General features: G+C 49.9%; 3 protein-coding genes across 7 annotated transcripts; 1 reads left to right on the top strand and 2 right to left on the bottom strand.

Annotated features, from left to right (window-relative positions):
• Positions 1-717: 717 nt before the first annotated feature.
• On the bottom strand, positions 718-4,912 carry LOC122393086. 2 transcript variants are annotated; one of them, XM_043388716.1, is made up of 2 exons: positions 4,691-4,912; positions 718-3,422 (listed from the first exon to the last, which is right to left on the bottom strand). In XM_043388716.1, the coding sequence occupies exon 2, from the start codon at positions 3,418-3,420 to the stop codon at positions 1,993-1,995; it is 1,428 nt and encodes a 475-aa protein (XP_043244651.1). In that variant the 5' UTR covers positions 3,421-3,422; positions 4,691-4,912; the 3' UTR covers positions 718-1,992. The 2 variants fall into 2 exon arrangements, with proteins under 2 accessions (XP_043244651.1, XP_043244660.1); XM_043388725.1 differs by having other exon boundaries at positions 4,669-4,911.
• A 2,275-nt stretch (positions 4,913-7,187) lies between these two features.
• On the top strand, positions 7,188-12,668 carry LOC122393074. 4 transcript variants are annotated; one of them, XR_006258620.1, is made up of 4 exons: positions 7,188-7,333; positions 11,741-11,931; positions 12,028-12,175; positions 12,345-12,668. XR_006258620.1 is itself a non-coding variant. In XM_043388691.1 (3 exons), exons 1-3 carry the CDS (start codon positions 11,851-11,853, stop codon positions 12,446-12,448), a joined length of 333 nt encoding a protein of 110 aa, XP_043244626.1. In that variant the 5' UTR covers positions 11,774-11,850; the 3' UTR covers positions 12,449-12,668. The 4 variants fall into 4 exon arrangements, 1 of the variants encoding a protein (XP_043244626.1); XR_006258621.1 differs by having other exon boundaries at positions 7,211-7,333; positions 11,808-11,931; XR_006258623.1 differs by lacking the exon at positions 7,188-7,333 and adding an exon at positions 7,409-7,428 and having other exon boundaries at positions 11,808-11,931.
• Positions 12,669-20,034: 7,366 nt separating this feature from the next.
• On the bottom strand, positions 20,035-23,211 carry LOC122393070. The gene is made up of 2 exons (XM_043388676.1): positions 22,899-23,211; positions 20,035-21,791 (listed from the first exon to the last, which is right to left on the bottom strand). Exons 1-2 carry the CDS (start codon positions 22,922-22,924, stop codon positions 20,537-20,539), a joined length of 1,281 nt encoding a protein of 426 aa, XP_043244611.1. The 5' UTR covers positions 22,925-23,211; the 3' UTR covers positions 20,035-20,536.
• Positions 23,212-23,308: the final 97 nt, after the last annotated feature.

Raw genomic sequence — 23,308 nt, 5'->3', positions numbered from 1 at the left:
CCAGCATACTTGTGCTCTCAGTTTTCCAGTGGCGGATCCAGGGGGGGGGGGCAAAATGGGCATTTGCCCCTCCCAAACGGCATAATTTTAACATTACGCCTATGGACGAGGCAAGGAAAGAATCGATAAATTGTTGTGGTTTCCCCCCCCCCAAAAAAAAACTCTGAGCTGGATCCGCCTCTGCAGTTTTCCACTATTCACACGCAAATGTTCGCACAGATACCTAGACACTCCAAGGACACTCCTAGTCGGCATTACAGCCAAATGTTCGACCCTTGTAGTTGTACGTAAGTTCAAACACATTCGACATCCCAGCGCCCGAGCGACAAAGCCGGTCCATTTCAGAGTATACGAGTAGGCATACGTCTGTTCCGCGGGGCACAAACTAATGTTTCCGGCGGCCGCGATATGACTCCCACCTCTGGCTCCGGTGAGCGGCCTCAGTACTCCGAAGCGGGAGTGGCACCCTGAGAGCAACCCAATACGTGCCCGTCCAAACATTACGACCGACCCCGCCCCGCCTGAGCGAGCACGTCCGTAGAATCAGGCTCGACTGCGCAGTGCTTACCCGACCGATAACAAACCGCCAATTAAGTGCTGACGTACACAATGCAAACCGGCCGATTTAGCTGAGAGTTGGCTCAACGTGACCGCCTGAAAATCCAAGTCAAAGGTGGACTGGAAGCCGTCCTCACTCTTCAACAAAAACACCACAAGTGTGAAGGCCGTATTCCCGTGTCGATGTATGTAAACATATATGAGGGATGGCACCATACCGATACAGGGCCCAGTGCCAATCCTCCGGGCTATCACGGTACTAAAACCTAGGCGGACACACTCGTCCCACAGGTGGACCTAAATGCGTCCAACACCGGCACTGCCATCAGTGTGCTAGTTTTCGAACACAACATAGTTCATTCAGTGTACTACTTTGGTAGACAATCTACCCGACGTATAAAAACATTACACTATAAGTATCAAATCCCTATAGAGAGCCACGTCAGCCGTGTTGATAAGCACCTCTGATGCGGTGCTATCGGCTATCCTACCATGACATCACTGATTAGTGTCCGGAAGACAATGGATGATCTGAGCAGGCCTGCCGCCCACAGGAGTCACTGAACACACCGGTATCACGGGCGCCGGCGGCACGGCGGTGGTGTCAGCTCGCACGGAGCATGTGCAGAGTTCAGGCCAGGTACTGTCCCGGCCCGACGCCGGCCGGCCTCGCCCGGCCCACACGCCGCTGGGAACGGCCAGCCGCTTACCCGCTAAAAGGCACGTGCTAATAAACCTACAGACGACCGCCGCCGTGGCGCTCCCCAAGAACAATGACAGAGGCACGTCGCATAGTCCTATGTTCATAACGTAAATAATAAATCTTGTTACCCGTACTCTCATACTAGTAAGAAAAAAGACGAACTAGAAGAATCGGAACCTTACGGTCTAGGGACATTCAAGACTGACGGTTGAGGAATTTATTAAAAGTAGTATCATATTAAAAGGATGAAATATAACCATTTGATTTTTTTAAATTTTTAATTAAAAGGATGAAAAATAACTTCATGGTTGAATGATTTTCAAAGAGACCTTTTCAATAAGTATGAAAGTACGGTTAGCACTATTTATCATTCCTTTCCTAAAATCTCTCAAAACAGTGCTCAAAGCCATGCAAAATCGAACTAGGTTCATATGACTTCAAGGTATCTATCATGATCATAAAGAATATTTCCTTATACATTAATCTCAACACATTTGTTACCTATCTCAAACTAACACAAAAAGTAACCTTTCTGTCAAAACTAACGCTAATAAGGTACATATCAGATTTGCCCAGTGCTCAATACCGGCAAAAAAAAAAAAACAGTAACAAACTGATGGATCTACTACTCCGAAAAAGCTCCTGACTCCTCACCACGATCCAGCCCTGCATCCCTCACGCACCCACACAGCGCGTCGGTAAATCGGCCCAAGTTTCGGTGGGAGGCCGGGTCAGACGGCCGGCGGAGGCTGGTCGACGCAGTCCGACTCGGTGGAGCTGAGGCGCTCCACGGCCGGCCGGCCGGCGCAGCGAATGTGCTCGACCAGCGCGGGCCCGTCGGTGGGCAGCCGAAACAGCCGGCCCGCCACCAGGCCGGCCAGCTCGTCACCGTCCTCACTGCCGCTCAGCGTGGCCGTAAACACACGGCCGTAGTCCAGGCCCAGCTGGCCGTTACGCACAAATCTGAGCATGTTTTCGTACATCTGCGCCATGATCCTATCTGGACGGTCGCTGCCGCCGCCCACGAACAGCAGCTTGGCGTTGCGGAGGAGCTCCAGGGCGAGTAGGTCGGCCGGGCTGGTGTAGGTGTGCATCAGGTTCCGCACCTGCGTACTCCCGGCGTCCAACACCACCACTCCGGCGGCACGCAGACGGGACCGCACCGGGACCAGACTGGCATCGTCGCCACCGCGGTGAAGCAAGAACACGCAGATAGATTCTGTCAAGGGCGGGTAAGCCGGCAGTGGCTGTTTCTGCAGGTCAGCAGGCACAGTCTTTCTGGAGCGGAACCTGTAGCACAGAAATACCACCAGGGATGTGGTTAACACCGCAGCCAGCGCTCCCAGTGTCACGTGCAGCGTGCGGCCGGTGGTCGGGTCGGCCACCACCAGTCCGGCGCTGGGCGCCTCGGGCGCTGTGATGTTGTGCGGCAGGTAGCGCGCCTGGCAGCTGCCGCCGGGACCGCACGAAGTGTTGATAGGCCGCACCTCGATTCGGTACGGGCCGGGCGACAGGCCGCCGTCTCGACCAAACACCAGCGACCTGTTGCCCGGAAATTCGACGACGCCCGAATTGACGTAACGCTCGATGGGGGCCACCTGGTAAAGCATCACACGCAGTACAGGCAGGTAGAAGTCGTGCTCTGACGACGGGTCCATTTGCTTTGTGATCTCCACGCTCAGCTGGGTACCGGCCACCTGTTGCGCTGATATGGTTACGTTCCATAGCGTGTAGTTGATACCATCTACCCAGAGTTGGTCGACAGGGCTGCTATAGCAGGGTCCACCTGATTTGGTACAGCAGCGCACCTGGTAGCAGCCGGCCAGGTGCACAGTGTGGTAATCCTCCAGCTGGTTACCGAATTCAGGTGTGCTGCCCAGCCCATTGACAATATCCCATCCGTCACTGTGGTTGCACTGGACGTCGCGAGGGCGGGCCTGGTATCGAAGCTGCAAATGGCGCTCAGGATAACTGCCATTAGTGTACGGCTCCAGCTCAGCCCTCAGCAGCAGCGTTTGCCCACTGGAACTCGTGTTGTTCAGCTGGATCGCTGGCTTGCAGCGTGGCTCTTCTGATGTGACAGCTGTTGTCAAAGACAGCATGATGACCACGAGCCACATGGTAGTCGGCAGGAGTGAATTGTGAAGCAGCAGCATCATACCTGAAGAGAAAGAGCAGCTTTAAACTTGAAGCACTCACTACATGGTTACACTAGCCTTTGTCCCACCCTAAGAACTTGCAGGGATTTGAAAAAGCATATAAGGAAAGAACACATAGCCTGGAAACGTGATAAAAGACCTGAACCTTTATAACATTTTTTACAATCTCATAAAACACTAGCAAGCCCATTGCCAACAAACATGGTACATTGAATATTGGAATTGCTTGTGTTGGGTTTTATTTGGTTACCTAACTCAAGGTTATGTTTGGTTAGGTATGTTCAGATAAGGTTCAGATAAGTTAGGTAAGGTTAGTTGGTATAGGTGAGGCTAGCATCACCAACAGTGCATATTCTATAGCAGGCAAGAAACTGCAACATAGGTTGGGTTGTATGTTGAAGGTTGTAGCCTGTAGGGTAACTACCTTTGACTGGTAAAAGTATAGGTACATTGAGTCCGAGTGGCTGTTAAAAGATAAAGTTTTCATATTCTTACATTATTTGACATCCTGAATCCAAAAATGATACTTATATGTCCTGGAAATAAAAGAAAAAACATAATCAAACCTGACCTAACCTTATCTATTTACCTACAACCTACCATCCTACAACCTACAAACCTACAACCTAACCTAACCTAACCTACAAACCTAAAACCTACAAACCTACAACCTAACCTAACCTAAAGCCTAATTTTTTTTTGCTGTTACATATTTGTATCAACAGCGTCACAATTGTCCACTCGGACCTAATATATACTAATACCCCTTTGACCTAGGTTATGCTAGGTTATGTTGGGTTTGCTATAGGTACCAACAGTGAATGGTGATGCCAGCTTGTTTGTTCAGAGGGGTGTTCACGGGCACCGCAAACTGCTGAGTGCGGTGTGTACAGTGTGTGCAGCAGGCGTGGGGGTAGGAGATGGGTAGGCGGCTCTGACGTCACGGCTGTGTGCGGTGGACAGTCTGCTGTGGCCAGTCCCGACCGGCCACAGCAGTCGCTGTGTGCGGTGACGGAAGGCTGACGTAGGGACACAGTGTGCGGAGCTTGGAGGCTGTGTGCGGTCCGAACACACACAGTCCACAGTGACAGGGCCCGTGAACAGCCCTCGGGTAAGAACGAAAATCATCCAAATGATATCATATGCCCAAAAAAGCAACAAAAAAAGAAACATTCATTAATGAAAATGATTATATAACAGAATTGATAGTTGAAATAAAACTAGTAACTGCAAATAGGTATTCCTTACCATATAATCGAATTGAACACACCTTTCACCCATGGCTGAGCTGGAACATTGCTGATATTTGGGGGACGCTAATATCTTGAATCACATTTCAATAGTCTTCTGATCAATTTCCAATCGTTCTACGCAAGTTCTAAGCACGGTGTCTCCTAAGCTAAGATCGACAACAGCATAAAAAACAAAAACATAAAACTCCGAGATACGATCGCGGCAATCGTGGTGCGTTATATTTGCATTTGTCTAGTCTGCGCCATGTATGTAGATATTTGGCAGATGGCAGCACTTCAAAGAACGAGGCCACTAATTCAACTTTTTGTACGTTGCTTACATACACACCAAGGCTATATAAACCATGCATACCATACCAGTTCTCTTGCTATATACGTGCTATATAATATACCATGGTGCGTACCAGGGTGCGTACGGTGGCGCCTGAAAGTAATCTTCACCATGCACTGCCGACTCTGCCCTGGCACCATGCACTGCCCTGGCAGTTGGCACTGCCGTAATCGCACTCGGCACTGTTGGACAGAAATCGAGTTACTTCTACGGTGGTCGGTGGCAACACCGCTACGGCGAGTCACCGAGTCACCTGGGGCTGGGGCTGGGGCTGGGGTCGGGGGGGGGGGGGGGGGGGGGGGGGGGCTGGGACTCCAGGGCGGTGTTTCACGGGCTGCTGCTGCCTGCTACCACGCTGCTATCAAATTGCGCGAGCTGACGTCACACTTGTGGTAGTGTTGGAGCAATGGGCCTGTTGATGTCTCCATGGAAACCCAATTTGACAAGTCGTAAAATCGGCGTGCTGCTATCACCGGTGAAACAGGGCCCAGCCGAACGCGCGGGGCTGGGTGTGTGTGTGTGTGTAAATTTTACCTCCCCCCCCCTGTTATCTCCCGAACTAATAGTCCGATTAGGAAAATTCAAACGCCAATCGAAAGATCTCATCACGAACAACTAAAACATGTACTTAATTTAAAGTTTGAGGTCAAGGTCAAGGTCAGGTCAAGGGTACAAATTGCAAGTTCCTTCAGTATCGGCCTTGCACCGTAGTTGCCGAAGAATGGAGTCATGGACTGAGACTGATTGCCCAAAACGTGTTCTTAGGCTACCAAGACAATATTCGTTGCATACAATATCATTCAGAGGTCAAGGTCAAGGTCAGGTCAGGTCAGGTCAGGTCACCAAAAACAAAATATAGAAAAGGGCACGTGCGACAAATGTGTTGTGGGTCATTTTACTCATAGAATTCAATAGGCACACTCAATAAGTGTCAGGTCAAGGTCAGGTCAGGTGAGGTCAAATTTTGAAGTTGGTTGTTAAGGCCTAAAAAGGTGTCTATCTGATGCAGTTTTTCACGGCGAATCGAATGGTGCTATTTTTGTTTCCGTACAAGGTCTAGAACTTAAAAAAAATCATTTTTCAATTTTTGTGTGTCGTGAGTCGTGACGTCATAAAATGTTTAATAACTCCCACATTTTTGAACCGATTCTTCTAAAAATTGGTATGTAGGTGCACATAGACCACTCCTCTGACATATATTCCGATTTTTTCGATACACTCAAAATTTTGGATTTTATAATTATTTTCCCAAAAAAGTCTGTTTTTTGAAAACATTTGGGCCAAAATTCAAAATTTTCAAAAAACCGAGATAGCCATTTGATAGACAAAGTAGAATTACGTATAACCTTTTTTGTTACGTCTTGATTCCTTTAAAAATGAAGATGTTAGCGGCGTTTGAAATTTTGCCGTTTTTAAGGCGAAAATGGCGAACATGACGTCACTAAAACGTCAATTTCTCAAAAAATTTCCGACGGATTTCGCTCAAATTTTCAGGGAACGTGTCAAATTGATGTAAGAAAAGGCACTGAAAGTTTACGTTCATAAAGTTGGCTTCAAATTCGGATTCGGATTCCAGCACCACATTCGTGGAAAAAATGACAAAAACGGACCCCTCAGAATCGATTTAAATTCACAGGATAGATAGAGCAGGACATGCTTATTATGAAAATAAATCACCTAGGCTTGGCACCCCCTAAGAACTGAGGAATCTTAGGTCAAAGTTCAAGGTCATTCTCGGCGGACCCTTTGGATTCTCGTAAAAATTGGTACAACTATAGTCCATGAAGAGCTGATTTCAAAAATATCAGTATCTTACTTTGGCAAGCAGCACGAACTGATATATAGTAGGTCAAAGGTCAGAATCAAGGTCACGTATGTGTAATACAGGAAGTGGAAGTGACCACGTGGTCAGGTGAGAAAGGAGGACCCCTTAGATTTCAATAATTTTATGCTCAATGATGCAACCAATGTTGGAGATGCTACTGCTGGTTTTTCTTGTTTTGGCAAGGTCAAACTACGGATAAATGACTGGTCAAAGGTCAAGGTCATTTTTAGCGGACCCTTTCGATTCACATATAAATTTTTATCACAATACAATTTTTAATTCTGGTTATTATTCTGCGTATTGTTAGGCTTGGCAGGTCTTAAATTATTTTAAAATATTTAAATAATTTAACCTTTAATTCACCTATCCCAACATGGCTACCGTGCGAGCACCTATCAAAACCTTGATGAAAATAACAAACCGAAAATCTGAGAAACGCGATTTGACCTTGGACGTGCCCCGTGCCAGTGCACTGGCCTTAGGGGTGCTGAAGAACTTGATTTGGTAGGTATAGTGTGTTTTGGTGTGGGTTAATGTAATTTTAATGTATTGCACGTTGCCTGATTTGCGACACAACTTACAAAATTGAAATAGCAGTCGTAAGTAGTGTCAGTGTCGCAAGTTGACCTTGCCTTGGGGTATACCGAATAGGTCACAGGTCATTCGGGTCATTGCCTCGAAATTTACGTGGTACGTGTAAAATTGTTTGAACTTGAGATCCTGAAAATTTTGTTGCAATCCATTGATGCTAATGCAAGTTATAGAGCTTGAACTGACAGGTCGTTTATGAGGCCTCCATCCATGCCAGCGAGGCAGCAAGAGTGTTGAAAATGGTCCATAATATGCTATTTCACATTTATTGGGGTATTCAGGAATTGGAAGTAGCCTAACACCATTCCAGCAACTACTGGCGAATCCAGAAAGGCGGTCTTGGACGCTGCAAGGGTCATCCCCCCAAAAAAATTCTCCCGATTCCAAAAACGTGTCCCAGATGACCCCCACGACCTCCAACGAGCTCTGCGATGACCCCAAGTTGACCTTTTTGACCTGATGTGTCCCAGATGACCTCTGTGACCTCCAGTTTAGCTCTGATAACTCTAAGCTGACCTCTGTGACCTGGCATGTCCCAGATGACCTCCATTTGAGCTCTGTGATGACCCCAACTTGACCTCTGGGACCTCACGTGTCCCATATGACCTCTGTAACCTCTAAGTGATCTCTCTGATGACCCTAAGCTGAACTCTGTGACCTGACATGTCCCAGAAGACCCCCAGTTGAGCTCTGTGATGACCATAAGTTGACCTCTGTGACCTGACGTGCCTCCAAGTTGCCCTTTGTGACCGACGTGTCTCAGCTGCATCAGTGGTCTCCAATTGAGCTCTGTGATGACCCCAAGTTGACATCTGTGACCTGACGTGTCTTATATGACCTCCAATTGAGGTCTCTGATAACCCCAAGCTGACCTCTGTGACCTGACATGTCCCATATGACCTCTGTGACCTCTAAGTGACCTCCCTCAAGACCCCAAGTTGACCTGTGTGACATGACGTGTCCCCTATGACCTCTGCGACCTCTAAGTGATCTCTCTGATTACCCCAAGCTAACCTCTGTGACCTGACGTGTCCAAGATGACCCCCATGACCTTCAATCGAGCTCTGTGATGACCCAGGTTGACCTCTGTGACTTGACATGTCCCAGATGACCTCCGTAACCTCCAATTGGGCTCTTTGATGACCCCAAGCTGACCTCTGTGACCTGACGTGTCCCAGATGACCCTCAATTGAGCTCTGTGATGACCCCAAGTTGACCTCTTTGACTTGACGTGTCCCATATGACCTCTGTGACATCAAGTGACCTCTCTGATGACTCCAAGCTGATCTCTGTGACCTGACATGTCCCAGATGACCTCAAATTGAGCTCACTGATAACCCCAAGCTGACCTCTGTGACCTGACATGTCCCATATGACCTATGTGACCTCTAAGTGACCTCCCTCATGACCCCAAGTTGACCTGTGTGACCTGACGTGTCCCAGATGACCTCCGTGACTCCAATTGAGCTCTGATGACTCCAAGCTGACCTCTGTGACCTGATATGTCCCAGGTGACCTCCAATTGAGCTCACTGATGACCCCCAAGTTGACCTCTGTGACCTGACGTGTCCCATATGACCTCTGCGACCTCTAAGTGACCTGACGTGTCCCATATGACCTCTGCGACCTCTAAGTGACCTCTCTGATGACCTAAAGCTGACCTCTGTGACCTGACATGTCCCAGATGACCTCCGTGACCTCCAATTGAGCTCTGTGATGACCCCAAGTTGACCTCTTTGACTTGACGTGTCCCATATGACTTCTGTGACATCAAGTGACCTCTCTGATGACTCCAAGCTGATCTCTGTGACCTGACATGTCCCAGATGACCTCCAATTGAGCTCTCTGATAACCCCAAGCTGACCTCTGTGACCTGACATGTCCCATATGACCTCTGTGACCTCTAAGTGACCTCCCTCATGACCCCAAGTTGACCTGTGTGACCTGACGTGTCCCAGATGACCTCCGTGACCTCCAATTGAGCTCTGATGACTCCAAGCTGACCTCTGTGACCTGATATGTCCCAGATGACCTCCAATTGAGCTCACTGATGACCCCCAAGTTGACCTCTGTGACCTGACGTGTCCCATATGACCTCTGCGACCTCTAAGTGACCTCTCTGATGACCTTAAGCTGACCTCTGTGACCTGACGTGTCCCAGATGACCTCCGCGACCTCCAATTGAGCTTTGATGACTCCAAGCTGACCTCTGTGACCTGATATGTCCCACATGACCTCCAATTGAGCTATTTGATGATCCTAAGCTGACCTCTGTGACCTGACGTGTCCCAAATGACCCTCAGTTGAGCTCTGTGATGACCCCAAGTTGACCTCTGTGACTTGACGTGTCCCATATGACCTCTGTGACATCAAGTGACCTCTCTGATGGCTCCAAGCTGATCTCTGTGACCTGACATGTCCCAGATGACCTCCAATTGAGCTCTCTGATAGCCCCAAGCTGACCTCTGTGACCTGACATGTCCCATATGACCTCTGTGACCTTAAAGTGACCTCCCTCATGACCCCAAGTTGACCTGTGTGACCTGACGTGTCCCAGATGACCTCCGTGACCTCCAATTGAGCTCTGATGACTCCAAGCTGACCTCTGTGACCTGATATGTCCCAGATGACCTCCAATTGAGCTCACTGATGACCCCCAAGTTGACCTCTGTGACCTGACGTGTCCCATATGACCTCTGCGACCTCTAAGTGACCTCTCTGATGACCTTAAGCTGACCTCTGTGACCTGACGTGTCCCAGATGACCTCCGTGACCTCCAATTGAGCTCTGATGACTCCAAGCTGATCTCTGTGACCTGATATGTCCCAGATGACCTCCAATTGAGTTCACTGATGACCCCCAAGTTGATCTCTGTGACCTGACGTGTCCCATATGAACTCTGCGACCTCTAAGTGACCTCTCTGATGACCTTAAGCTGACCTCTGTGACCTGACGTGTCCCAGATGACCTCCGTGACCTCCAATTGAGCTCTGATGACTCCAAGCTGACCTCTGTGACCTGATATGTCCCAGATGACCTCCAATTGAGCTCTTTGATGATCCTAAGCTGACCTCTCTGACCTTAGGTGTCCCAGATGACCTCCAATTGAGCTCTGATAACCCCAAGTTGACCTCTGTGACCTGACATGTCCCATATGACCTCCACGACTTCTAAGTGACCTCTCTGATGACCCCAAGCTGACATGTGACCTGACGTGTCCAAGATGACCCCCATGACCTTCAATCGAGCTCCGTGATGACCCCAAGTTGACCTTTTTGACCTGACGTGTCCCAGATGACCTCCGTGACCTCCAATTGAGCTCTGTGATGACCCCAAGTTGACCTCTGTGACCTGACGTGTCCCGTGTGACCTCTGCGACCTCTAAGTGACCTCTCTGATGACCTTAAGCTGACCTCTGTGACCTGACGTCTCCCAGATGACCTCCGTGGCCTCCGATTGAACTCTGATGACTCCAAGCTGACCTCTGTGACCTGATATGTCCCAGAAGACCTCCAATTGAGCTCACTGATGACCCCAAGTTGACCTCTGTGACCTGACGTGTCCCATATGACCTCTGCGACCTCTAAGTGACCTCTCTGATGACCCCAAGTTTACCTCTGTGACCTGACATGTCCCATATGACCTCTGTGACCTCTAAGTGACCTCTCCCATGACCCCAAGCTGACCTGTGTGACCTGACGTGTCCCAGATGACCTCCGTGACCTCCTATTGAGCTCTGATGACTCCAAGCTGACCTCTGTGACCTGATATGTCCCAGATGACCTCCAATTGAGCTCTTTGATGATCCTAAGCTGACCTCTGTGACCTGACGTGTCCCAAATGACCCTCAGTTGAGCTCTGTGATGACCTCTACTGATTCTTTGTGATCTCATATGACCTCTAGAGACTTCGCATGACCACGTGAGCTTTCCTCAACCTCCTTTTATCTCGCTGAACTTTGAGTGGCTTCTCCCACCCTCGCCTGACTTCCTGTGACCTCGTAGGACCCGTCGTCTTCGTGTGACTACTTGTGACATTCGTTTGTTTTCCTGTGACCTATACCGATTTTTGTGACCTCGCCTAGCTGTAACCTCGCTCCTGTCAGCTTCTGTCAGCTCCCGTAAGCTCCTTGCAGCTCCCGTAAGCTTCTTTCAGCTCCCGTAAGTTCCTTTCAGCTCCTGGCAGCTCACGATAGCTCATGACAGCTGCCGTAGGCTCCTGGCAGCTCCTGTCAGCTCCCGTAAGTTGTATATCTGATCCCACCTTGACCATATTCCTGCCCTCACTTTCTTTGACCGTCCATTGTTCGTCGGTCGCCAGGAGAGCTTGACGCTGCTGCGAGCACCACAGGGCTACTAGCGGTACTCACGTGCTGCTGGTTTTCTAGAGACGGATGTTTGCTGATATTAGGCTGTTAAGACTGAGCCGTGATGCAGTGGCCGGTGGGAGTGCCGGCGCCGGTCGTGGTGGACCCGACGCCCAGCGCTCCGCTTCGCGCTGCTACCACACAGGTAGGGTTCGGCACACCGACTCCCGATGGCTACGTGGACAGTGAAAATATTGCAATGCTATGGTACAGGTAGAGTGACCGTTCCGTTCTTTGTCAGGTCTCTGAATGGAGCTGCGTTCCGGTGGGCGGCTGGCTGCGCTCTCTCGGTCTGGCCCAGTACGCCGACGCGTTCGTCGCCCGCTCTGTGGATGGCGCCCGGCTTCTGGGGCTCACCGAACAGGCTATGGAAGACGAGCCCGACGTCGGTGAGAGATTACATTGCTAGCTGAGAAGGTGGATGTGACTCAAATTATTCAGTTCATAGCCTGATTTATTTAGCTTAATCTATTTGTATTAATCGTATTGCCACCATTAACCTGACTCGTGATTGTGGTTGCCTCAGTTGTAGGCCTTAAGTGCACCGCATTTTGACAGGTCTCGACGTGGCGACCTCGGAGCCAGCGTGTTGGGTCTCGGCTTCCCGCCACTCACCGGCGGACCTTTCCGCTTCGTGGACCGCATCGGTCCCGCACAGCTAGTCAAGGACATGGAGCGCTTCGCCGTCGTCAATGGCGTCGGCTTCGAGCCGTGCCTGACCGTGCACTACCAGGCCGCTAGCGGCACCAAGTTCTGTTCGGCCGGGCCTCGTGTAATGCCCACATGTGATGACCGAGTGTATACGCATGTGAAGCCGCTCCGCGTGTGTACCAGCGCTGGGCGTGTTCAGTTTCAAAGTAAATATAGAACCCTGGTGATCAAGCTACAGCTTTTGACGAGAAATAGAGTGAGGTCATTTTGAAAGCGATCAGACGGTAGCGCCGCCGTTCTTTGGCACGCCTTAGCATGCATCTGTGCTACACTAAAAGTTTAGGCTCGTGTCTTTCAAGGTCAGCAGGGTGAGGGCACCAGGTACTTCAAGTGGCCTCGTCTCAGTTAGAGTTCTAATACTCGTTCTAATACTACCAACACATCTAGTCAAGGAGCTGAGTTGAAATCGCGGGGATGGGGGGCTGTTCAGCCCCTTCACTGGGAGGTTCACGGTTCAGCCCCTCCCCCACCAGGCGCGAAAATCTAGGAGCCCCAGCGTGGAGTGAGATATAACCTTTTCGACGGCACGTGATCGGGCATTGCATCGAATGACACTGGGCGATTGAAAGATGTTACAGCTCGCTTGTCAAGGCAAACATTTATTCACAACGAAAACAGACATAGGCACATGTGGATTGCTAATGGATAATGGATAATGGCGACGGGTAACACCCAGGTTGTGCACCGTCTGCTGGAGAGCCAGCGGCTGGTGCGTCCCGCGCGGGGTCGCCACGGACGCCGTTCGTCAACCAGACAGCCGGCGGACCGGCCGGGACGCCTAACGACAGACACAACCACCCCTCATGGCTATGTAGCGGGGCCGGGCTACCAGTGAGAGGTCACGGAAAGGTCAGCTCATAATGTGCACGGCGTGACATACAGTGTTAATGTCATCCCGCAGTCGCCGGACAGTGAAAAATTGGACAATGGCATTTCGCCGTCCAGACGAGCTCTACTGTCTACAAGACACAAGTAGTCTACATACGCTCAGCGACGAGCGCAGGCCGCCGGAGGATCTCGACACGGTGCTGGCGCTGTGCGCGCGCCGCTTCCGCTCGTATATATTGTATTATCAGCTTTAGTATGTAGTATGCATTATCAGCATTTTTTTATATAGTATGTATTATTATTATATAGTATGTATTATCAGCTTTTTTTCCAAAGCTTCAGAGTTGTGTCGCCCTCGCCACCACCTCCACAGGCTCCGCCCGCGCCGCTGCCGCCCCATCTACTCGAGGAGCAGCGAGCGTAGGTACGCCGCGCGACTGCTGGAGGTGATCGAGAGCGAGAAGTGCGGCATTAGCGCCTACGCGGCATTATATACCACCAGCAGACAGGATTTGATCTCTAGCAGACAAGCTTCTATCGGTGCCCCGCGCCGTCTCTCAACAACCGTCCACAGCCGCGGCTCCTGTGCACTGAGACGCTGTCACGACCGCGTCGTATCGCGACTGGAAACCAGCCCACTGCCCGGTCTCTGCCGCGTCTCCGGCGGTTGGGACCTGTGCCGGGGGCGCCTCCTCCAAAAGATTAGTGGCCATGGCCAGCTGTAGCAAACCGCGGCAGCGGCGGTCGCCCACGGGTCGCCGTGTCCACCTCCATAGAGATGTGCGCCGGCGCACTGTCGTCGCCGCCGCCGGCATCCTAAGGGAAGGAAAAATACATGTCCGGTCAGAGACTGGGGATCAACACTGGTATGTACAAAATTTGCCTATAGGATCCGCGACACCGGCACGTGAAGAGAAAGAGAGAAAGAGAGAGAGAGAGACATGGGGGTCATCTGGGACACGTCAGGTCACCAAGGTCAACTTGGAGTCATCAGAGAGGTCACACAGAGGTCACAGAGGTCATATGGGACACGCCAAGTCACAGAGGTCAACTTGGGGTCATCACAGAACTCAATTGGAGACCACGGAGGCAATCTGAGACAAGTCGGTCACAAAGGGCAACTTGGGGGCACGTCAGGTCACAGAGGTCAACTTAGGGTCATCACAGAGCTCAATTGAGGGTCATCTGGGACACGTCAGGTCACAGAGGTCAACTTGGGGTCATCAGTGAGCTCAATTAGAGGTCATCTGGGACATATCAGGTCACAGAGGTCTGCTTGGAGTCATCAGAGCTCAATTGGAGGTCACTGAGGTCATCTGGGACACGTCAGGTCACACAGGTCAGCTTGGGGTCATCAGAGAGGTCACTTAGAGGTCGTGGAGGTCATATGGGACATGTCAGGTCACAGAGGTCAACTTGGGGTTATCAGAGAGCTCAATTGAAGGTCATCTGGGACACCTAAGGTCACAGAGGTCAGATTGGAGTCATCAGAGAGCTCAATTGGAGGTCACTGAGGTCATCTGGGACACATTAGGTAACAGAGGTCAACTTGGGGTTATCACAGAGCTCTGTTGGAGATCATGGGGGTCATCTGGGACATGTCAAGTCACAGAGGTCAACTTGGTTCATCACAGAGCTCGATTGAAGGTCATGGGGGTCATTTTGGACACGTCAGGTCACAGAGGTCAGCTTGGGGTCATCAGAGAGTTCACTTAGAGGTCGCAGAGGTCATATGGGACACGTCAGGTCATAGAGGTCAACTTGGGGACATCAGTGAGCTCAATTGGAGGTCATCTGGGACATATCAGGTCACAGAGGTCAGCTTGGAGTCATCAGAGCTCAATTGGAGGTCACGGATGTCATCTGGGACACGTCAGGTCACACAGGTCAGCTTGGGGTCATGAGAGAGGCCACTTAGGTCATCTGGGACACGTCAGGTCACACAGGTCAACTTGGGGTCATGAGGGAGGTCACTTAGATGTCACAGAGGTCATATGGGTCATGTCAGGTCACAGAGGTCAGCTTGGGGTCATCAGAGAGGTCACTTAGAGGTCGTGGAGGTCATATGGGACATGTCAGGTCACAAAGATCAACTTGAGGTCATCAGTGAGCTCAATTGGAGGTCATCTGGGACATATCAGGTCACAGAGGTCAGCTTGGAGTCATTAGAGCTCAATTGGAGGTCACGGAGGTCATCTGGGACACGTCAGGTCACAGAGGTCAGCTTAAGGTCAACAGAGAGGTCACTTAGAGGTCGCAGAGGTCATATGGGACACGTCAGGTCACAGGTCAACTTGGGGTTATCAGTGAGCTCAATTAGAGGTCATCTGGGACATATCAGGTCACAGAGGTCAGCTTGGAGTCATCAGAGCTCAATTGGAGGTCACGGAGGTCATCTGGGACACGTCAGGTCACACAGGTCAGCTTGGGGTCATGAGAGAGGTCACTTAGAGGTCACAGAGGTCATATGGGACATGTCAGGTCACAGAGGTCAACTTGGGGTTATCAGAGAGCTCAATTGGAGGTCATCTGGGACATGTCAGGTCACAGATCAGCTTGGAGTCATCAGAGAGGTCACTTGAGGTCACAGAGGTCATATGGGACACGTCAAATCACAGAGGTGAACTTGAGGTCATCAGAGAGGTCACTTAGAGGTCGCAGAGGTCAAATGGGACACGTCAGGTCACAGAGGTCAGCTTGGGGTCATCAGTGAGCTCAATTGGAGGTCATCTGGGACATATCAGGTCAGAGAGGTCAGCTTGGAGTCATCAGAGCTCAATTGGAGGTCACGGAGGTCATCTGGGACACGTCAGGTCACACAGGTCAGCTTGGGGTCATGAGAGAGGTCACTTAGAGGTCACAGAGGTCATATGGGACACGTCAGGTCACAGAGGTCAGCTTGGGGTCATCAGAAAAGTCACTTAGACATCACAGAGGTCATATGGGACACGTCAGGTCACAGAGGTCAGCTTGGAGTTATCAGAGCTAAACTGGAGGTCACGGAGGTCATCTGGGACACGTCAGGTCAAAAAGGTCAACTTGGGGTCATCACAGAGCTCGATTGAAGGTCATGGGGGTCATCTTGGACACGTCAGGTCACATGTCAGCTTGGGGTCATCAGAGAGGTCACTTAGAAGTCGTGGAGGTCATATGGGACATGTCAGGTCACAGAGGTCAACTTGGGGTTATCAGAGCTCAATTGGAGGTCATCTGGGACACCTAAGGTCAGAGAGGTCAGCTTAGGATCATCAAAGAGCTCAATTGGAGGTCATCTGGGACATATCAGGTCACAGAGGTCAGCTTGGAGTCATCAGAGCTCAATTGGAGGTCACGGAGGTCATCTGGGACACGTCAGGTCACAGAGGTCAGCTTAAGGTCATCAGAGAGGTCACTTAGAGGTCGCAGAGTTCATATGGGACACGTCAGGTCACAGAGATCAACTTGGGGGTCATCAGTGAACTCAATTGGAGGTCATCTGGGACATATCAGGTCACAGAGATCAGCTTGGAGTCATCAGAGCTCAATTGGAGGTCACGGAGGTCATCTGGGACACGTCAGGTCACACAGGTCAACTTGGGGTCATGAGGGAGGTCACTTAAAGGTCACAGAGGTCATATGGGACATGTCAGGTCACAGAGGTCAGCTTGGGGCTATCAGAGAGCTCAATTGGAGGTCAGCTGAGACATGTCAGGTCACAGAGATCAGCTTGGAGCCATCAGAGAGGTCACTTGATGTCACAGAGGTCATATGGGACACGTCAAGTCACAGAGGTCAACTTGGGGTCATCACAGAGCTCAACTGAGGGTCATTTGGGACACGTCAGGTCACAGAGGTCAGCTTAGGATCATCAAATAGCTCAATTGGAGGTCATGTGGGACATATCAGGTCACAGAGGTCAGCTTGGAGTCATCAAAGCTCAATTGGAGGTCACGGAGGTCATCTGGGACACGTCAGGTCACAGAGGTCAGCTTAAGATCATCAGAGAGGTCACTTAGAGGTCGCAGAGGTCATATGGGACACGTCAGGTCACAGAGGTCAACTTGGGGGGTCATCAGTGAGCTCAATTGGAGGTCATCTGGGACATATCAGGTCACAGAGGTCAGCTTGGAGTCATCAGAGCTCGATTGGAGGTCACGGAGGTCATCTGGGACACGTCAGGTCACACAGGTCAACTTGGGGTCATGAGGGAGGCCACTTAGATGTCACAGAGGTCATATGGGACATGTCAGGTCACAGAGGTCAGCTTGGGGTCATCAAAGAGCCCAATTGGAGGTTACGGAGGTCATCTGGGACATGTCAAGTCACAGAGGTCAACCTGGGTCATCACAGAGCTCGATTGAAGGTCATGGGGGTCATCTTGGACATGTCAGGTCACAGAGGTTAGCTTGGGGTAATCAGAGAGATCACTTAGAGGTCGCAGAGGTCATATGGGACACGTCATGTCACACAGGTCAACTTGGGGTCATGAGGGAGGTCACTTAGAGGTCACAGAGGTCATATGGAACATGTCAGGTCACAGAGGTCAGCTTGGGGTTATCAGAGACCTCAATTGGAGGTCATATGAGACACGTCAGGTCACAGATGTCAACTTGGGGTCATCACAGAGCTCAATTGGAGACCACTGATGCAGCTGAGACACGTCGGTCACAAAGGGCAACTTGGAGGCACGTCAGGTCACAGAGGTCAACTTATGGTCATCACAGAGCTCAACTGGGGGTCTTCTGGGACATGTCAGGTCACAGAGTTCAGCTTGGGGTCATCAGAGAGATCACTTAGAGGTTACAGAGGTCATATGGGACACGTGAGGTCCTAGAGGTCAAGTTGGGGTCATCACAGAGCTCAAATGGAGGTCATCTGGGACATGCCAGGTCACAGAGGTCAGCTTAGAGTTATCAGAGCTAAACTGGAGGTCACAGAGGTCATCTGGGACACATCAGGTCAAAAAGGTCAACTTGGGGTCATCGCAGAGCTCATTGGAGGTCGTGGGGGTCATCTGGGACACGTTTTTGGAATCGGGAGAATTTTTTGGGGGGATGACCCTTGCAGCGTCCAAGACCGCCTTTCTGGATTCGCCAGTAGTTGCTGGAATGGTGTTAGGCTACTTCCAATTCCTGAATACCCCAATAAATGTGAAATAGCATATTATGGACCATTTTCAACACTCTTGCTGCCTCGCTGGCATGGATGGAGGCCTCATAAACGACCTGTCAGTTCAAGCTCTATAACTTGCATTAGCATCAATGGATTGCAACAAAATTTTCAGGATCTCAAGTTCAAACAATTTTACACGTACCACGTAAATTTCGAGGCAATGACCCGAATGACCTGTGACCTATTCGGTATACCCCAAGGCAAGGTCAACTTGCGACACTGACACTACTTACGACTGCTATTTCAATTTTGTAAGTTGTGTCGCAAATCAGGCAACGTGCAATACATTAAAATTACATTAACCCACACCAAAACACACTATACCTACCAAATCAAGTTCTTCAGCACCCCTAAGGCCAGTGCACTGGCACGGGGCACGTCCAAGGTCAAATCGCGTTTCTCTCAGATTTTCGGTTTGTTATTTTCATCAAGGTTTTGATAGGTGCTCGCACGGTAGCCATGTTGGGATAGGTGAATTAAAGGTTAAATTATTTAAATATTTTAAAATAATTTAAGACCTGCCAAGCCTAACAATACGCAGAATAATAACCAGAATTAAAAATTGTATTGTGATAAAAATTTATATGTGAATCGAAAGGGTCCGCTAAAAATGACCTTGACCTTTGACCAGTCATTTATCCGTAGTTTGACCTTGCCAAAACAAGAAAAACCAGCAGTAGCATCTCCAACATTGGTTGCATCATTGAGCATAAAATTATTGAAATCTAAGGGGTCCACCTTTCTCACCTGACCACGTGGTCACTTCCACTTCCTGTATTACACATACGTGACCTTGATTCTGACCTTTGACCTACTATATATCAGTTCGTGCTGCTTGCCAAAGTAAGATACTGATATTTTTGAAATCAGCTCTTCATGGACTATAGTTGTACCAATTTTTACGAGAATCCAAAGGGTCCGCCGAGAATGACCTTGAACTTTGACCTGAGATTCCTCAGTTCTTAGGGGGTGCCAAGCCTAGGTGATTTATTTTCATAATAAGCATGTCCTGCTCTATCTATCCTGTGAATTTAAATCGATTCTGAGGGGTCCGTTTTTGTCATTTTTTCCACGAATGTGGTGCTGGAATCCGAATCCGAATTTGAAGCCAACTTTATGAACGTGAAAGTTTGGCGTTTTTGAGATATTGCAAAAATTCGCGAGGGGGGGGGGGGGTAAAATTTACCCTTCGCCCCGCGCGGGTTAAACATTTTGCAATCAAAACATCTTTTCGCGGCACGAAATATCGTTACAAAATATAACAGCGGCCAAGTAATGTCAATTGCCGATATACCCTCGCAAAGGAATTGTACATTTTAGTAGGTTGTAGCCTGTAGGCATTGGTGGATGCCATGCGACATGTGCTGAACGTTGCATCAAAACATATGCTGGTCAACAGCGTTTAGGGCCTAGGGGTGCTGCAAAGTAAAAGTTGTGGGTCTGGGACAACCGTATCCCGCATATATATGAATCTTGCCCTATCTAGTTTCGATCCTATATAGTATATACCTACGGCCTTGGTTTCGATGACAAGCCATAAGGGTACTTGATCTCATGGTTATTTCAAAAAGTAAATTTATTAATCGCCTTTTGAAAATGTGCTCACCACGAGTATCACTAGATATATAAGGCATTACCGATGTCATAACCATAAGCAATGTCAGTGAAGGTAATGTCATGAAGAATTGCAAGCGGTGCACGCACTTTTTTAATTTAAATTCCAATAATGTACACATGAATGACGTGCACCTCTAGCGTCTAGGACGATCATTGTCAATGTGCAGGGCAAAAAGGTGTCCTAATCAAGCAATAAGTATCACATATGCACTGAAAGCCACCAAGGCAAACCTAATTACCTTCACAACCATAATGAATGAATCGATTGCAGTGCTTGTGTCATGATAACACAGCGAGTCAGCATGGTACCAGCACGCAAACACACCGGCCTACCAAAAAGGCACACGTCAACGCCAGTTTCCAACAGTAGGCAGTGCCACAAATCACAATCACTAGTGTGTGCTGATCCAGTGCTCCACCAAGCGAGCAGTGCACCGGCGGTCTTACAGGGCGCCAGGTGTATGACAGATGAGGCTGCCACCCTCGTCGTGGATGGCGGCCACGTTGCCGGCGATCCTGGCCAACAGAGCATCGAATATCTCCTCGCTCAGCACGTGACCCCAGGCGCGCCGGAGCGCGTGCTCCACGGCACGCTCCACGTCCCTGTCGCTGGGCGGCGTGCGGCTCGTCACCACCGACAGCAGGAAGAGAGCCTCCTTGCGAGGCGCATTATCGTTATCGCAAAAGCCGTGCAGCAGCATGGCGGTCAAGGGCTGGAGTTGTTGTAATTCTTCCACAAGAAACACTGCCACACCGTGGCCTCCACGCAGCCGATCCAGCTCACTGTTGAGCCGACCTTTAGCCTCCTCCTCGTCTAGAGCGCCGAGTGCGGTACCGTCCACGCGAATGGGCCGCGCGCTCGACTGCGTGGCGTTGAGCACTGCCGCGGCCGCGGCGCGCATCAGGCACTGGACGTCGTCCCTCTCGGCCTCCGAGGCGAGCAGCAGAACCACGGCCGGTTGGCGAGACTCCAGCAGCATTCGGCTGACGGTGGCGCGCAGAACCGTCCACAGCCGGCGCCGCTGGTACGGGAAACGACTGGACAGTGTGTCCACCGCCTGGCGCCACCGTTCGAGACCAGCGTTGGAAGGAGGCTGACCGGCAAACCCCACCTTCGGCGGCAGGTCGGAGCCGCTCCACCAGCACCCAGCACAGAACAATGCCAGCACGACCACTACACCCGCCAACACATACAGACAGTTTTGTTCCAACCAAGGCACGGGAGGTGATAACGGCGAACAGTTCGCTGAGTCGACCGACTGAGTGGTCGGCTTATGGGCGCGCCGCGGCGACGGAGGCGGGGCGCGCCGCGGCGACGGAGGCGGGGTGCGCCTCGGCGACGGAGGCGGGGCGCGCCGCGGCGACGGAGGCGGGGTGCGCCGAGGTGATGGCGGCGGAGTGCGCCGGCCGCGAGCACTTGTGAACGACCTGGGACTTCCATCACGGAAAGAGGGCTCAGATTGCATTACTGGTGGCGGTGGCTCTTCATCCTCTGAAATGTAATCATCTTGTGGCACTGTACGCTGGCCAGCCACTGCTGATGCAGGACGGGCAGCACGTCCCAACTGTTCCTGAGCCAATGCCTGGGAGCTGATCGCTGGTGTATCCACCTCTGAAGCAGGTCGAGCTGGGTGTTCGGTAGTACCCGAATCATGTAATTGCATTTTCGGGGAAGTTTTGTGAATGGAACCTCTGGACCTGTAACCAACAAATGCATCACAAAACCAATGCCTATCATCAAGAAGAATGAACGAAGTGTTTAATACCATTTTAACAGTATGACAGTATAGCCCAGTGCCCACAACACTCAATGGAAATTCCACATATGTCACTACAAAATAGGTACCACACCAAACAGCAGATGCTGTGCAATAACTAATTAAGAACAAACCAATGCGATCTCATTGACATTGTCTAAAACACCAATGCCTAAAAGCATCACAATGATGTGGCATGGAGCAGGGTTGAGGGTCAGGGTACAAACTGCAATAGCAAAGTAAATGATCTCAAAATTATGGCCATGTAAAGAAAATGTAAATAAATAGTCAAGTTTTTGCCTTTTGGTATTGTTCCTAATCATACACATCCACTGGCATCAGTAAAGCAGATGTAACATGAAGGTTTTCCAACTGAGGAGTGAGGAGTCGCTGTCAGATTTCAGGTTGTTAGGGAAGGTTTGTAGGATGTAGGTTGTAGGTTTTAAGGTTGTAGGGAAGGTTATGTAGGTCATGTTTAGGTTTGTTCAGGTTTTGTTAGAAAGAAGCACCTCTGAGGCCTGTTTCTGCATGAAATATTATGGAATATTATTCCATGACACATGCCCAGTAGGCATCAGTGGGCAGAGCTTCTAACGTATGACGTCACGACAGAATATTCTGCTGCAAATTTTTCGTGATTCAGATGGTTTTGCTACTCATTGTGGCACACCAAAGGCAAAGGATTGAATTGAGGCACGTTGCTTTCTTATGGGTATTATTGGGAGTCGTAATAGCATAAATTGGTGAGCTATTAACCTAACAGAATATTTGGTAAACACATGTGTTATTTTCGTGGCTTTCGTGTAAAATCGTTTCGTACTGATGAAAGCGATTGCCGCATTTAGCTGCTCTGCAGAATATTCAACCGGAGTGTTTCAAGAAATATTGTGCCATACGAGGTCTGCGACTTCACCAGACGTGTGATGTCACACCCTGCAGAATATCAAGGCTGAAACAGGCCTCTGGATATAGTACTTCTGAGCTTCTCCTTGGTCCATGCTCTACCAATACCCACAGTGTATATAAATACTAATACCCATCCACCAACCTTAATTCATACATCCTGGATGTCATCCTCCTGATATTGATATCTTTGCAGATTCGCAAAGGTTCAGCTTTAACTTGTAGCTGATGTTGCTCGTAACTGCTCGTAACTCATAAGCGTATTAAATATTTAATATTCGATAAAAAAATATTAGCAACACATATACGTAGGAACAGAATGTGAGGACTGGAGCCTGGAGCAGAACGCTTTTGCAGATTTTGAATCAATAGCAAAAGGAAAAGGCAATAGTATATCAATATAGGGCCTTGAGAGCAATTTGACGTGCGCAAGGTAAACAAAAATAATGACCAAGGACACTGAATTTGAACATACCGGACATACCTTCCGTCTCCCCACGATCCTATGACGTCATCAGGGGCAATCTTTCAGTAGCCTTGAGCCTCCCCCCTAGT

This window comes from Amphibalanus amphitrite, unplaced genomic scaffold (genome assembly GCF_019059575.1).
Source record: "Amphibalanus amphitrite isolate SeventyFive unplaced genomic scaffold, NRLGWU_Aamphi_draft 000024F_arrow, whole genome shotgun sequence".
Taxonomy (NCBI): Eukaryota; Metazoa; Arthropoda; class Thecostraca; order Balanomorpha; family Balanidae; genus Amphibalanus; species Amphibalanus amphitrite.
The sequence above is the reverse complement of the archived record's forward strand: the minus strand, read 5'-3'. Positions and strand labels throughout refer to the sequence as shown.

Coding starts and splice junctions, on each gene's coding strand:
- LOC122393086 (XM_043388716.1), bottom strand. CDS start 3,420: ATGATGCTGCTGCTTCACAATTCACTCCTGCCGACTACCATGTGGCTC.
- LOC122393074 (XM_043388691.1), top strand. CDS start 11,851: ATGCAGTGGCCGGTGGGAGTGCCGGCGCCGGTCGTGGTGGACCCGACG. Junction 11,932..12,027: donor TTCGCGCTGCTACCACACAG/GTAGGGTTCGGC, acceptor GTTCTTTGTCAG/GTCTCTGAATGGAGCTGCGT. Junction 12,176..12,344: donor GGAAGACGAGCCCGACGTCG/GTGAGAGATTAC, acceptor GCATTTTGACAG/GTCTCGACGTGGCGACCTCG.
- LOC122393070 (XM_043388676.1), bottom strand. CDS start 22,924: ATGACATCCAGGATGTATGAATTAAG. Junction 21,792..22,898: donor TCCAGGATGTATGAATTAAG/GTTGGTGGATGG, acceptor TGTTGGTTACAG/GTCCAGAGGTTCCATTCACA.